Source organism: Dama dama, chromosome 14, assembly GCF_033118175.1.
Source record: "Dama dama isolate Ldn47 chromosome 14, ASM3311817v1, whole genome shotgun sequence".
NCBI lineage: Eukaryota > Metazoa > Chordata > Mammalia > Artiodactyla > Cervidae > Dama > Dama dama.
In genome coordinates, this window is record NC_083694.1 from 39,207,004 (window position 1) to 39,221,074 (window position 14,071).

At 54.9% G+C, this 14,071-nt stretch overlaps 2 protein-coding genes across 3 annotated transcripts in view; one reads left to right on the forward strand and one right to left on the reverse strand.

Annotated features, from left to right (window-relative positions):
• Positions 1 to 8,699, reverse strand: part of DRAXIN (dorsal inhibitory axon guidance protein) — a 35,656-nt gene extending 26,957 nt beyond the window's left edge. Inside the window, exons 1-3 of the mRNA XM_061159776.1 lie at positions 8,541 to 8,699; positions 1,235 to 1,768; positions 1,113 to 1,183 (exon numbers count right to left, since the gene is read on the reverse strand). Coding sequence (XP_061015759.1) covers positions 1,113 to 1,183; positions 1,235 to 1,768; positions 8,541 to 8,699 — 764 coding nt within the window. The remainder of the gene's footprint in view (positions 1 to 1,112; positions 1,184 to 1,234; positions 1,769 to 8,540) is intronic.
• Positions 8,567 to 14,002, forward strand: MAD2L2 (mitotic arrest deficient 2 like 2). 2 transcript variants are annotated; one of them, XM_061160411.1, is made up of 9 exons: positions 8,567 to 8,721; positions 9,185 to 9,236; positions 9,340 to 9,458; positions 10,790 to 10,861; positions 11,438 to 11,538; positions 12,353 to 12,447; positions 12,770 to 12,843; positions 13,315 to 13,407; positions 13,631 to 14,002. In XM_061160411.1, exons 2-9 carry the CDS (start codon positions 9,197 to 9,199, stop codon positions 13,670 to 13,672), a joined length of 636 nt encoding a protein of 211 aa, XP_061016394.1. In that variant the 5' UTR covers positions 8,567 to 8,721; positions 9,185 to 9,196; the 3' UTR covers positions 13,673 to 14,002. The 2 variants fall into 2 exon arrangements, with proteins under 2 accessions (XP_061016394.1, XP_061016393.1); XM_061160410.1 differs by having other exon boundaries at positions 8,591 to 8,721; positions 12,791 to 12,843.
• Positions 14,003 to 14,071: the final 69 nt, after the last annotated feature.

Consider the following 14,071-nt stretch of genomic DNA (forward strand, 5'->3'; position numbering starts at 1 on the left):
GGAAGAGTGTGTAGGGGGAGGTGATTGTGATAGGGGAGGGGCCATAGTCAGGTTTCTTTTCAGGGTCTTTAAGCCTTGAATTTTGGATCCATTTCCCCCTTTCTGTGGAGCCTCATCCCCACCCACCCAAAGACTGTAGAATCACCCATGGCCGCCAAGTGCGTGCTGCGCTGACATTCAATACGGTTTTTCACCGTTTCCACACACATCTCTGTAGGTGGGTGCTATTATCCCCGAGTTATCAAGGGGACACTGAGGCTCAGAGAAGTACTTTCCTTTGTCCAGGATCTGTCCCTCAGCCTCCATCTGCCTGACTCCGGAGGGGTCCTGAACCAACGCTAGGACACTTCATGCATGCCACCAGGCTGGGAGGTGGGCAGCCTGGAAGAGTGCTCTGAGCAAGAGAGAGCAGACCGAGGCGAGGGCCGAGGGAGCATCCAGTGGAGCAAGGGAGGACTTGGCGGGAAACCCAAGAGGCCTCACCTCTCACACCTGGTTCCCTCAGGCTCCTGAGACCCCGGTGCGCGGTTGGAGAAGAGCAGGCAGTGGGCAGGGAGAGGGCCTTAACCGGGGCCAGAAGAGCTAGCTCGGCGCCGTCGGGATCACTAGGGCGCGGAACTGGCCCGGGTCGGATGGGAGGGCGCGGGACCCCCGCAGTGCTGGCGGGGGAGGGGGGCGCACTTCCCCCCTCCCTGCACACACTCTAGCCCCGTAGGTAGCCTCGCTAAAAGCCGAGGACACTCCTGCTAGCTCTGCCCGGGGCTCGGGGAGTTTTTTAGCTTCTTCAAACGACGTCAATCTGGGACCCTCAGCCCAAGAGACCACCCGGAGACTCAGAGACAGAGAGACAAAGAGAGACCGGATCCCACAGGGAGAAGGCTAGTGCGGAGGAGGAGAGTGGGCGAGAGACGAGTCCGGGGGAGCGAGGCGAGGGCGCACGCGAGGCAGTGTCAGAACGTGGAAAAGTCGGTGCCCGGAGGAAGGTGGGCAGACGAGGAGCCCAGGAGCAGAGCCAGGAGATGGGGGGAGACGCGTCGAGGAGGGGAGGCGTAGGACCCACCGACCGACGTGTCCGAGGGCCGGGAGGACAGGGAAGAAAGCAGCATCCTCACTTCCAGCCTCGGTCCCCAGCGCGCCTGGCTCCTGAGCGCTCCAGGTAGCCCACCTTTGTCCAGGCGCGCAACTAGGTGAGGCGGGAGGGCGGGGCCGGGGGCGGGCCAAGGCCATGCCTTACCTGTCTGACCGGCGGGGCGGGGGCCGAGGGGCTCCGGGCCGAGCGCCTGCGGGAGCCGAGCGCAGCAGAGGGCAGAGCTGCGAAGCCAGGACCTCGCGGAGAGGTGCGCGGGCGGCAGGAGGATGTGCCGAGGCTGAGAGGGGCTGGAGGGAAGGGGGAGGGGGGCGGGCGGGAAGGAAGGGGGCGGGAACACGGGGAGGGGAGAGGGAGGGGTGGCGGGGGAGAGGGCTCCGCTGCCCCCAGCCGAGGGGCAGCCCTTGGCCGAGCCGGGCCCAGCGCGCTCCCGGCCAGCGCGCCCTCGCCAGCTGCGCTCGGCGTTCCCGTCCGGCTCCCCAGAGGCCTAGCCGCCGCCGCCGCCGCGAGGGCGCGGGGCAGACAAAGAAGGTAGACAAAGGCGGGCGCAGCCGGGCGGCCTTGCGGGCACCGGGAGAGGCGGGCCCACTCCTCCCGGTGCGTTAGAGCCGCCTCTGCGCGGCCCGGGGCGCGTGGGACGGGCGGGGTGCAGGCAGCGGTGGCGCCTCTGGAGCGGCCCGGCTGGGAGCGGGCGACAAAGGGCCGCGGCAGGGGGTCCTTGGCGGACCCCAACAATGGATCGGGGCTGAGCGCTCAGCTGCGGCGTGTCTGGCGGAGCAGGGGCCGGCGGTTCTCCAAAAGGATTATTCCGCCTAGGTTGTCAAATGGGACGGAAGAAACGCCCGGTGCGAGGAAGGCGGAACCGGGCACCGCGGGGCCTTTGCAGCCTAGGAAAGTGAGCGGAGTTGGGGGCGAGGTTCTGGGAGGGGTCGCTCTTCCATGTGGGATTCTAGGGGGTCTTCAAAGTGCTATCAGGTGAGACTCGGCGCCCTGACGGCTGCACTAGAGCCCCCTCCCCACTCTCATACCCTGGGAGGGAAGGGGAAAAAGACATACCCCGTACCTAACACACACACACACACACACACACGCACACAGAGTCCGCCTCTCACACACCTCACACACACACACACACACACACACACACAGTCCTCCTCTCGCCACGCCCCGTCCAAAATAGGTCTGACGCTCCACAACACGGTCCAGGCAGGACAAAGCCAGCGCTCGGGGCGGGCTCATTGATCACACGCAGAGTGCCTACCCTGGGAGTCCAGGAATGCTGTGTATGGGTCCCGCGGCCCCCATAACTCACGGCGGGGTCAGAGGGGCCACCAGCGCAGCAAAGATCAAAGAGCGGTGGGGCGGGCCCGGTTTGTGCAAAGCATCAGTCTTGCCTGGCCTCCAGAGCTGTCCCAGCGGCTTCCATTTCGACTATCTTCTTTCTCCGGAGGGTGGCAAATTATCGCTCAGAGGTTTAAGAGCTCTGCTCTGTAGTCAGGCTAGATGCCTGGGCTCCTTTTCTGATGCCATTCCCCCTCTCTTTCAAGTGGCCTAACCTCTCTGAGCTCACAGCTAGCCCTAACTCTCAGGGATCAAGGATTAAGTGAAATGGCTGTGTAAGGAGATAAAGTTTCTAAGGTCCTGGTCCCACAGGATATTATCTAGAAAAATTATCGGCTATTGTTATTGTAATATGATTATTATCAGCCTGTTGGGCCCCAGGATGGTTTGGGTTATGAGCTGATCAGAGACATGATCTGACTTGTTTAGTTGGTAAGTCATTCTACTTTTTTGTGACCCCATGGACTGTAGAGCCTGCCAGGCTCCTCTGTCCATGGGATTTCCCAGGCCAGAATACTGGAGCAGGTTGCCATTTCCTTCTCTAGGGGAATCTTCCTGACCCTGGGATTGAACCCGAATTGAATCTGCATTGGTAGGCAGATTCTTTACCGCTGAGCCACCAAGGAAGCCCTGCATGATTTGATTTAGGTTGTAACAAATTTGCTCTGATTCCCACAGTTAAGAATAGACTGCATTTGGCAAGGACAAAAGCAGGGAGACCAGCTGGAATCTGTGGCAGAAAAGAGGCAGTGGTAGCTTGGGCCTGGGAGGAGGACAGTGGGCATGATTCCCCCTGTCCAGGATGAAGTTGTGGCCCAGCATTTACTGAACCGGAAGTGAATTATTGGCTCTTCTGGTTCCAGCGCTGTTGTGATGGATATTCATCTGTAGGGTGGTCTTTTGGATTCTATTCTCTGGGCCCTCCCAGAGTGATGCTGTAGGGGGAGGTAGATGTTAGTAGAGGTCTGGAATCCTGTCCCATCCAGGTTTTGGTGACTCTGGGCCTCAATTTCTCCATGTTTGAATGGCCAAAGTGGACACAACTCGAATACCCATAGCCTGATGAGTGAATAAACAAAATGTGGTATATTCATGTGGTGGAATATTATTTGACCACAGAAAGGAATGAAGTACCAGTATATGTGACAGACTGGATGAACCTTGAATACAGTATGCTATGTGAAACAAACCAGACATAAAAGACTGTGTATTGTGTGATTTACATGAAATGTTCAGATAGGCAAATCCATAGAGACAGAAAGTAGACTAGGGCTTGGTTGCCAGGGGTTGGGAGAAGGCGAGAGTAGGAAAGTGGCTGCCAATATGTGTGTGGGTTTTTCTTTTTGGAGCAAAGAAAATGTTCCAGAATTAGATATTGGCAATGGATGCACAATTTTGTGACTATATTAAAAACCACCAAATTGGATGCTTTGAAAAGGTTTATTTATTGAATTATATTTATTATTTATTTAATTATATCTCAGTAAAGCAGTTATTTTTAAAAAGTGGCAGTTGAGCTGCATCAAGGTCTCGTACTCTGTGGTCCAGGATGACTTCAGAGGGCACGGCAACCCCCTAAAATGTGGTTAACAGTTAGTGTCTCTGTGAATTTCTGTGAATAAAGTTTCAGAGTTCAAGAAGAAATGATCTGTAAGGTCCCCCTGACCAACAAGGGGGTCAATGACACTAGAAAGTCAGCAGAACCTTGGGGAAGAAAAGGCATAGGGGTTCCGCCCTGGTTGATGATGTATTGGAGGCCATCCAGTGTTTTTGGCCTAAGGCCAGGACTCTGACCTGAGTCTGAGGTCAGCAGTGGACCCCAGGATCTGGGGCAGCTGTACAGGTCCCACCTCACACCAGAAGGCCAGATGAGCAGGGAGAGGCGCTGATTTCAGCTGTAGCCCCTTATCTTTAGGCATCTTGGGCCATGAGGATGCATGTCCCCCTTCAGGGCATTTTGGGGGTGGCCTGCTTCCCTGCTTCCCTTCAGAGATTAAAGCATCTGCCTCCAATGTGGGAGACCTGGGTTCGATCCCTGGGTCGGGAAGATCCCCTGGAGAAGGAAATGGCAACCCACTCCAGTATTCTTGCCTGGAGAATCCCATGGATGGAGGAGCCTGGTAGGCTACAATCCATGGGGTTGCAAACAGTCGGACCCGACTGAGTGACTTCACTTCACTTCACTCTGCTGCCTGGGGAAATGGAAATAGCAAGAGGGGCACAGCTATGGATGTTTTGGATGGGGATTTGAAAGGCGTGATGGCTGGTCCAGAGTGTTTGCTCTAGGGGCTTAGGTAGTGTGTGTGTGTGTGTGTGTGTCAAACTTAATACAATTGTCACCACAGCCATTAATTGGGCATTTACATGCCAGACATTGTGCACTTTGTGTCTTTACAAACATTATCACACGTATTCCTTGCTCAACTCTATGGAATTGGTGCTACCACGATCCCATTTTACAGATGAAGACATCGAGATTCATCTGGTTAAAGGGCAGTGGTAGGGAGAGCAGCAGCGGCCTCTCACAGCAGGGTGTGAGGGGCACCGTGGGGGGTGCATTCTGCAGCTCTTGCTTCATTTGTGAAAGCAGCTCTTCTCTGCACACCACCACCTAGAGCCCGCCCACTGAAATCAGAGGCCTTTGCTCCTCATCCGGACTCAATAAGGACTCATGTCAGGCAAGTGTCAGTGAGTCACTATCCACCACCATTTCATTCCTTCAGATTCTTTCATTCACTCATTGGACACACATTCATTTTGAACCTGGATTTGGCCAGGCACTGGGGAGGTGCTGAACCTAGAGAATGAACGAGGCTGGGCCTCTGCTCAGGGGGTGTCCCAGCTGGCTAGGTTCCTGAGCACTGCGGTCAATCCTACTGTTAGCACTCTTCCCTGGTGACAGTGGGATTGTCACCAGGCTAAACTTGGCTGATTCTCTGTGGCTCCTCCCACCTTCCTGTGTCTGGTGTCCTGGGAACCTTAGGCAGCGATGGGATGGATGATATGTCCTGTGATCATCCTGGTGGGAATGAGAGGAAACATCTTAGGGGTCTGGACACTTCATTGCTTGTTGTTACACCCCATTCGTTCATTGTGTGTTGTTCAGTGAACCCCAGGAATCTTCCTTCGTCCATGCAGTCTTGGCAAAACTCTTACATCTCACCTCTCAGTTTCAATTTAAATGTCTCTAGGGAGTGAGTTTCTTTCTGTTCCCATTGAAGACCCTCAGGAACCTGCTGCAGTTGGCAAATAAGCTCTTTCTCCTCCTAAACATCTTCCCTTCCTTCCCAGGTGCCCTCCTACATATTGTCATTATGGTGAAGAATATGCAAATAACTTTGAAAAGCAGACTCCCAGCAAATGGATATTCAAAAATGTAATAAATTAACTCCATAATGTAATCTGGGTCCCATGACCATCCATCATGCTGATGTGATTAAGATATGAAAAATCAGACGCCGTGTGGACAGAAGTGACAGATGACTTTTCACAGAACTCTCTCAAGGCCCCACGCTGATTTGCCCCTCTGCCCCTGCCTATCCCCAGCTTCTTGGCCCCTGTGGAACCTGAGGTCATCAGAGGTTTAGGGAACATCTGTCCAGCCTGTTCATTTCACAAATGAGATGGAGGCCTTTTGGGGGATGGAGTCAGATTAGTTTGATCCCTCCTCAGCTGTCTCCTAGCCCCCCTTCCTCTGTTTATGGCTAGCTCTGAATCCAAAGCCCCAAACTGAGGTATTTTTATCCAGTTTCTAGTTGACAAGGTAGGTACCCCAGGGTCAGACAAAGCTGTTTGGACCTCAGTGTCCCCAGTGGAAAAATGTGAGTTTTGGGGTGTTTGTCTACCAAGGTTTCTCTGAAGTTCTTTAGCTGTGTGTGGCAGGAGACCTCTGAGTGGCTTGCACTATGTCTTCTTTGGGCAGGGGGCTGGAACTTAGGGTCAATGGAAGGAACACTGGCACGAGACCCCATGTCACCTGCGCTGTGCCTTGGAGGCCACCCCACAGGAGTAACTGGGCTCTGAGCTTCTGCTCCCTAGAGCTCCATCCTAAGGGACTTTTCACAAAGAATTGCCCCCCTTAAGACTGCCACTTTCTGTTACCAATGAAAATGCTGCTTGAGCAGCCTCCAGGGAGGGGCAAAGAGGGACACTCATTTTCCCCAGTTTCCCAAGCATCCACAGTGATTAAGTCTCAAGGAGCCAGGGGACACCTGCCTACAAGCAAGTGAGCTGCTCAGCTGGCTCCATCTGGAAATGGTCCTCTCCTATGTGATGTGGGCAAGGTCTCCAGGTCTTGGGAAGGGTTGCTGTGCCCAGAATGTTCTGCCAGGCACATCCATTTCTAAAATAAATCCTTCATTCTATAGGGTTAAACATTGCAATTTTATGAAATGCAGACTTTCCCTAAGCAATTAGGGTGGTTGCAGTTCCCACCCTTTCTTCGGCATCAGACCCCTGGGAGCTTGTTAAAGGGCCAGTGCCCTGTTGTGCACCCTGACTGATATCATAAGTCCAGAAAGCCCAGGTTCCAAGTGTTTAATGGGCTCCCTGGGGATTTTGATGCAGATTTCCTGAGACTGCTTCTGAGAAATGCTCTGTTGGCATCTTTGGCTTAATGGGCCAGATTACTTATTCTCTCCTCCATCACCACTGCCATATGAAATGTGTAGGTGCAGGTTTGAAAGCATCTGGGGTGAAGGGGGTGGAGGTTTCTGATACTAAGCGGTAAACAGTAAACTTTCCTGGCTAGATCTGTGTACCAACAGATGGGCGTGACTTCTAACAAGCTTTTGTGTCCCTGGAGGTCAGAGACAAGATCCCTAGATATCTGTCCCTGGTTTGTTGTCCATAACTTCACAGCCACTTCCCCGACAGTTTTTCCACCTGTAAAATAAAGGGGTTGAAAATAAGCTGAAGCCCTGGAGTTAGAGTGGAAGTCAGAACTGGGTTTGTATTCCAGCTATGTGATTTGGGCAAATTAGGAAACATCCCTGAGCCAGTTTTACCATCTATGAAGTAGGACTGTAAAATGGAGGCTTGGCTGTTACTGTTAATGAGAAAATTAAAGAAATCAGTGCTTGAAACATAGTGGGTGTTCGTGTTAGGAATTATTTTAATATTAATATTATTTCTCAGGATCCTCTCAGCCCTTCCAGAGTCCATGCCTTTGGGGAACATTCGAGCTATAAAGTGAAGTGGCAGAAGACATCTGTGTCCACACCATCCCCCAGTAGCTGGGTAACTCTGGCAGGTTACTTCACCCCTCTGAACCTTGTTTGGCTCATCTGTAAAACGGGGACAATAATAGCAACTGTTGCAGTGGAATTGTTTTGAGAACTTGGTGAGCTGATCCAGGGACACACTAAGCCCAGTCTCTGGCACTTGGCTTGTTCTTGTGCTTTGTGTACATGCTCAGTCGTGTTCGACTCTTTGAGACCCCATCCCATGGATTGTAGTCCTCTGTCCATGGGCTCCTCTGTCCATGGGCTTATCCAGGCAAGAAAACTGAAGTGGGTTGCCATTTCCTCCTCCAGTAGATCTTCCTCACCCAGGGATCGAACCCCTATCTCCTTCGTCTCCCACATGGGCAGGAGGATTCTTTACCGCTGAGCCACCTGGGAAGCGGCTCTATAAATGTCAGCTATTGTTACGATGCATAACCCGGGAGGTTTTTATCTTCTTGGGAGGTAAAGACTGGCTGCATATAGGCTCCAGATGTGGGTGGGAACGTGGACGTCCCCGCTGCTCGCCGGCCCTCCTCTATCCCCGCCCCGGAGCCGGCGGATTCGCTTTCGGTTGGGCAGCTGAGGTTCCGGGGATGGTGACTTTGGAGCTAGCGGTAGATGTCGCTGTCCAGAGTGCCCATCTGTGACCTCCAGTGGCTCTCACCAGCAACACCTACCCGCCCTCGTCCCCTATGTCCTAAAGCGAGAGAAATGCCATAAGGAGGCAAATATGTTGCGATCCGATGTAGAGACCAAAGTTTTGTTTTTTTCGCGCCCACCTTTAATTGAAAGGAAGCGGCGTGGCGCAGCATCAGCCGACTCGGGCCCTGGGATCACTTTGGCGCCCAGGCAGGGCCCACCCCTCTCTCAGCCCCGCCCCCCCGCACCCGTGGTTGGCTGAGTGGGGAGTGGGCGTGGCTGGAGCCGGCGTTAGGACCCGGCGGAGCGCCGCGGACGTCACGGAGCAGCGCCCGGCCGCGGGTTGAGCGGGAGGCGCGCGGGAGTAATCTGGTCGGTGGTCTCCCTCGCGGGGGCCGGGCCCCCATCCGGGAATCGAGGCCGGAGTCGGTACGGAGAGAGAGGGGAGGGGCGGGGTTCTCGCAGAGGAGGAATTCAGCCTCGCAGGGGGTGAAGTCTTAATTCCAGCCTAGTTTCGCTTTCCGCGTGTCCAGCTTTACGTTCCTGGCCCTGCGCATCCAGTTGTTCCCTCTGCGGCCGCTGCCGTGCCCTTTCATGCGGGCACAACTCTGGCCTTTTCTAGCCCCACGAGGCTGCAGGCCGAAGCGGCCAGTGCACGGAGGCTGATCGCAGGCGTTAGGCTGCCTCCCAGCTCTAACACCTGTGTGGGGCGGGCGAGGGCGGGGGGGGGGGGGGGGAGGGACTCTTTCCCAGCTGCTTTGCTTCTGTGAGAAGGGACGGGCAGTCCTGCCCGGGTTCCCTCCCAGGTCGAGGGGCGGGGCAGTGGGAGTGGGCGGGCCCTGCGGCTGCCGGGGCCTCTGGAACTAGCTCCCGCTTCTGCCCCACCCCCCAGGTGTCGGGAAGGATGACCACGCTCACGCGACAGGACCTTAACTTTGGTCAAGGTAGGGAGGCTGGACCTGCGGACCCCGGGTAGCGGGGCGAGGGAGGGCCAGGGCTGGCGGGCTTCCCCCTCAACGAGCGCACCGGGTTCTGCCCGTCTCTCAGTGGTGGCCGATGTGCTCTGCGAGTTCCTGGAGGTGGCGGTGCACCTGATCCTCTACGTGCGTGAGGTCTACCCGGTGGGCATCTTCCAGAAGCGTAAGAAGTACAATGTGCCTGTCCAGGTGAGCCCCCACAGCCAGGTTGGGTGCACTGGGTCACCTCTGAATCACAGAGCGGATGGAGAGGGGATTTTCAACTCTCTTCCACCTTCAGGCTCAGCGCCCTCATTCCCCAGCGGCCTGGCCTTGCCGTCTTGTTCACAGAAGCAGCTAATAGCTCCACAGCCTCCCATCCCTCACTGCCGTGGCATCCCTTCCCTCCTCTCTGAACTGGGAATTCCCCTTGCCAGAAGTTAGGGACCAGGTCCTCTAATTAGAGTCCCCCCCACCCTTTCCCCCATCTTTGATTTTTAAAGGTCTCCTGAAACTGATGAATGGTTGGTTTGGAGGGGATTCCTATAACCTCAGGCACCTTCTCTCTACCGTCATTTACCCTAATTGTAACAGTTTGTTTTAGGTTAAAAGGCAGAGGAAGCAGTAAATACATGTAACTACATCAGCAACCTCTAGAAGTTCTTGCCCCTTAGAAAGCACTCAGTAAATATTAGAACAAATGACTGAACACTGGAAGGTGGTGGAAGCTTAAAAGATATGGGTGGGGGGTGGGGGGTGGGAAACAAAAAACAAGCAAAAAGATATACAGGGAAAATGAAAAAAAAAAGAATCAGCACTTACTGAGTACCCACTGTGTACCATGCTTCCTTGGTAGCTCAGTGGTAAAGAATCCACCTGCCAATGCAGGAGATCCGGGTTTGATCCCTGGGTTTGGAAGATCCCTGGAGAAGGAAATGGCAACCCACTCCAATATTCTTGCTTGGAGAAGTCCATGGATAGAGGAGCCTGGTGGGCTCCAGCCAATGAGGTTGCAAGAGTCAGACCCAACTTAAGAACTAAACAACAACACTGTGTACTAGGTACTTGTCTCACTTAATCCTCCTTTTTCTTTTTAAATGAGATCTTCCACAGATGAAGTAAGGAAAGGCAGAGGAGTTAAGCCTGAGGCCACTCAGGTCCTTAGTTCCAGATTCTTAATGTTTGAAAATGGATTAAATTCCTGGATCCCTTCTCTGGAAAAATGCCTGTATGCTCAAACCCCCACAATTTAGAGACATCTCAGACTCTGGAGGAGCTCAGTGGCCCCGCATTAGAAACTCCTAATGCTGTATTAAATGCTAATGTTGGGACTGAATTCTTAGGATCTTCTAACTTCTTCCCCTCTGTGGATAGTTCAGTTCTTAGCCTCATGACGGGAAGTCTGTCTCCTGGTGGGGAGCCCTAGGGAACAGCTGGTCTTTTCTCCAAAGGCAGGCAGGGCCTTGGGCAGCTGGAGAGGGTGTCAGGGGTCCCCCCATCAGTGCTGCAACCTCACCAGCCGTCGTGGGGGTTGTGTGTAGATGTCCTGTCATCCGGAGCTGAACCAGTATATCCAGGACACGCTGCACTGTGTCAAGCCGCTCCTGGAAAAGGTGAGAACACCAGGCCCTCCGCCTACGCTGCCTGCCGTGCCCCTTCATGCCCCAGGATGGGGCAATGCTGGGACCATGTGGTGTCCACATGACTAATAACACCCAGAAGCCTATTCCCTGCTCTCTGGAGACCACCCTTGCCCAGGGACAGGCCCCAGGGCATGTGGGTATGCTCAAGGCATGCTGGGCCTGGAGCCTTGGTTTGTGGAATTTGCTGAGTGGGGCCTGCCTTGAAGGTTTTGGGTCCTTCTCCCATGTTCCTTTCTCTCCCTCTGCCCCAAGTTCTGTCTGGGCTTGGCCCCTCAGGGCTTCCTCCCTCTATCTGTTCTGCTCCCTGAGACATCCTGGCATTACAATGGGACCCAGCATCCTTCCCTCTCTGTGGGTACCCCTGGGGTGCCTGCTCAACTTCTCAAACCTCTTTCTGGGATCCCAGGGACTCTGCGCCTGGAAGCTGAGCAGGACTGCGAGTGTCTTTCCCAACCTTCCCTGGGCAGGGAGCAGGTGGAGGGGAGTGAGCAGGGGAGACAGGAGGCAGGGACCCAGCTCTGGAGGAGGGGGATCTTGTCCTTGCAGAATGATGTGGAGAAAGTGGTGGTGGTAATTTTGGACAAGGAGCACCGCCCAGTGGAGAAATTCGTCTTTGAAATCACCCAGCCCCCGCTGCTATCCATCAGGTGCGCTGCCTTGTTCCCCATCCACAGGCTCCCTAGCAATACCCCTATCCTAACCCCTTTAAGGCAACCCCCGAATGCCTTGCTAAAGGCCTGGGAGGACACGTGGTGAGGTGTGCTGCCCTAACGGGGCCTGTTAGTGGCCGAGACACAGCTGGCCACCCAGCAGTCTCTGTGGATGTCACACAGGTTACACAGAAAACCCTCCTGTATCACAGAAAACCATCCTGTATCACACCTGGAAAATCACGGCATTGGCAAATGGCTGGTCCCAACCTCGTTTTATAGATGCAGAAATCAATCAACTGTGTCCTGGTTCTCAGATGATCTTGACCTGGTCACCTAGAGCCAGGACACAGACCCAGTTTCCTGACTTCCCAGTCAAGCATCCAGTCCATAGTCAACTAGAAGTTGACCTTGGGTGGCTGTGTTGGGCTGGTCAGCTGCCAGCTTCCTGTGGTAAGGTCAGGGCACTAGAATCTGTCCCTACTTGCTGTGTGGCCTCAAGCAAGCCCTGTCCCTTCCTGGCCTGGTGTCCTGGTTCTCAGACCGGACTGCACGTTAGAACCACCTACTAGGGTTCCTTATGCTCCCCGCACCCCTCCACCCCACCCCATTCTGAGTTAATTAGCCTGGGATGGGACAAGGCTTTGGTTTTAAACTCCCCAGAGGATTTTAACCATGTGAAATCAAGTAGGCAGGCCCTCAGAAGCACCAGGCCCTCTGTACCCCCAGGGCTGCTTCCAGGCTTGATTGCCTGCCAGTGGGAGGGGGGACACCCATGTGCTGGGAGACCCTCCTCCTCTCTCCTTCCCAGCTCCGACTCCCTGCTGTCTCACGTGGAGCAGCTGCTCCGAGCCTTCATCCTGAAGATCAGTGTGTGTGATGCTGTTCTGGACCACAACCCCCCAGGTGTGCTCTTCCCCACCCCTTCTTCCCTGGGCATTTCCATGGCTCAGTGTTGGCCTGTGTCCTTGGGTCCCTACTTGGCTGCACCAAGCCTCCTCTCTTCCTTCCTGCCTTTTAGAACCCCTCTTAAGAACCCTCCTACTCTAGGAGGCCTCCCTGATTGACTCCACCTGGGGGTTAAGTCTCCCTGTTGAGTGTCTTGTCTGAGCACTGGGTTCACACTCTGCTCTGTGGGGTTGCTGTGCCAGTTAGGCTGTGTGGGAAAAGGCTGTGTCCAGTGGCAGGTATGGGGTGGCCCAGGCTTGACCGAACTTGGCCTCTTTAGGCTGTACCTTCACCGTCTTAGTGCACACGAGAGAAGCTGCCACTCGCAACATGGAGAAGATCCAGGTCATCAAGGTGAGATGGGACTGGTGTAGCAGGGTGGGCAGGAGACAGTTGGGAGGCGCTGAGAATCAGAGTTCTGTTCGAGCAGGGGTGTTGCCCCAGCAGGGCACTCATCACACTGCTTATGGCAGTGCTGGCATCAGTAGCTCTCCTGCATCAGCTCTGAGGTCATCACCTTGTCAGTGCCCTACCTGGGCACTCAGCGCTGAGAGGAGGGTGAGGCACCCGCTCAGTGGAGGGGAGCCTTGATCCAGTTTCTGAACTGGTGTTTGGGGCATGTTGAGTCACTGGGGCTCCCAGGCCAGCTCAGATCTATAGACTACGCCTTTCTGGTGGGGGAACTTGGGATTCTGCACACGGCAATTCCCTGATGGCTCTGATGCTTCCTGATGTCTGAGGATGCCATTTCTGGAAGGGGAGAGGGGAGCAAAGTGAAGGTGGGCAACGGGCCCCCTGCCACCCTTCCCTTGGTCCCCTCCCCAGGACTTCCCCTGGATCCTGGCAGACGAGCAGGATGTCCACATGCACGACCCCCGACTGATACCTCTAAAGACCATGACATCAGACATCTTAAAGGTGAGCCGCTTGGGGCCCCTGTGCAGAGGCCTCGCCAGGTGGCTTGTGGACAAAGGCTCAGGGGAAATGATAGGGCATGCCTGGCATAAGGCTCCCAATCCCCTCTTCTTTTAACCCCTGGCAGTGACCCCACAAGCCCCACCCTAGGCGGAGACCCCATGGGTTCCCTAGAAGAGGTGCCCTGGTTGTCCGTCTGACCATAGTGTCTATTCCTGTCCATCAGATGCAGCTCTACGTAGAAGAGCGGGCGCATAAAAGCAGCTGAGGGTGCACCTGCCCTCCCTCATACCCCCCAGGAAAGCCACGACTGTCGGACTTTGGGGGCCCAGCCTTGGGCCATGCTGCAGGGCCACCCTGATTCCAAGTGCTCTTATTGTCTCTGTGTATGGACCACCCCTGCCTCCAGCCCTGGGTTGCTCAGGTCTGGTTACCTTCGTGGAGGAATCTCTCCCTTCTCCGCCCAGGAGGACAGGGAAGAGTGCTGGGACCTCAGTTTCTCAGCCTTCTGGGATTCGGCCGGCCAACTCTGTCTGTCTCAAATGCTGTGCTGTGAGTTGTTTCAATAAAGAGCCCCCAGGGCTGAACTGGGCTGTCACTACCTGGAAGGAAGGGGCTGCTTCTCTGCCCAAGTGCCAAGGACCTTGTAGCCCCACCCCTGGCCCCA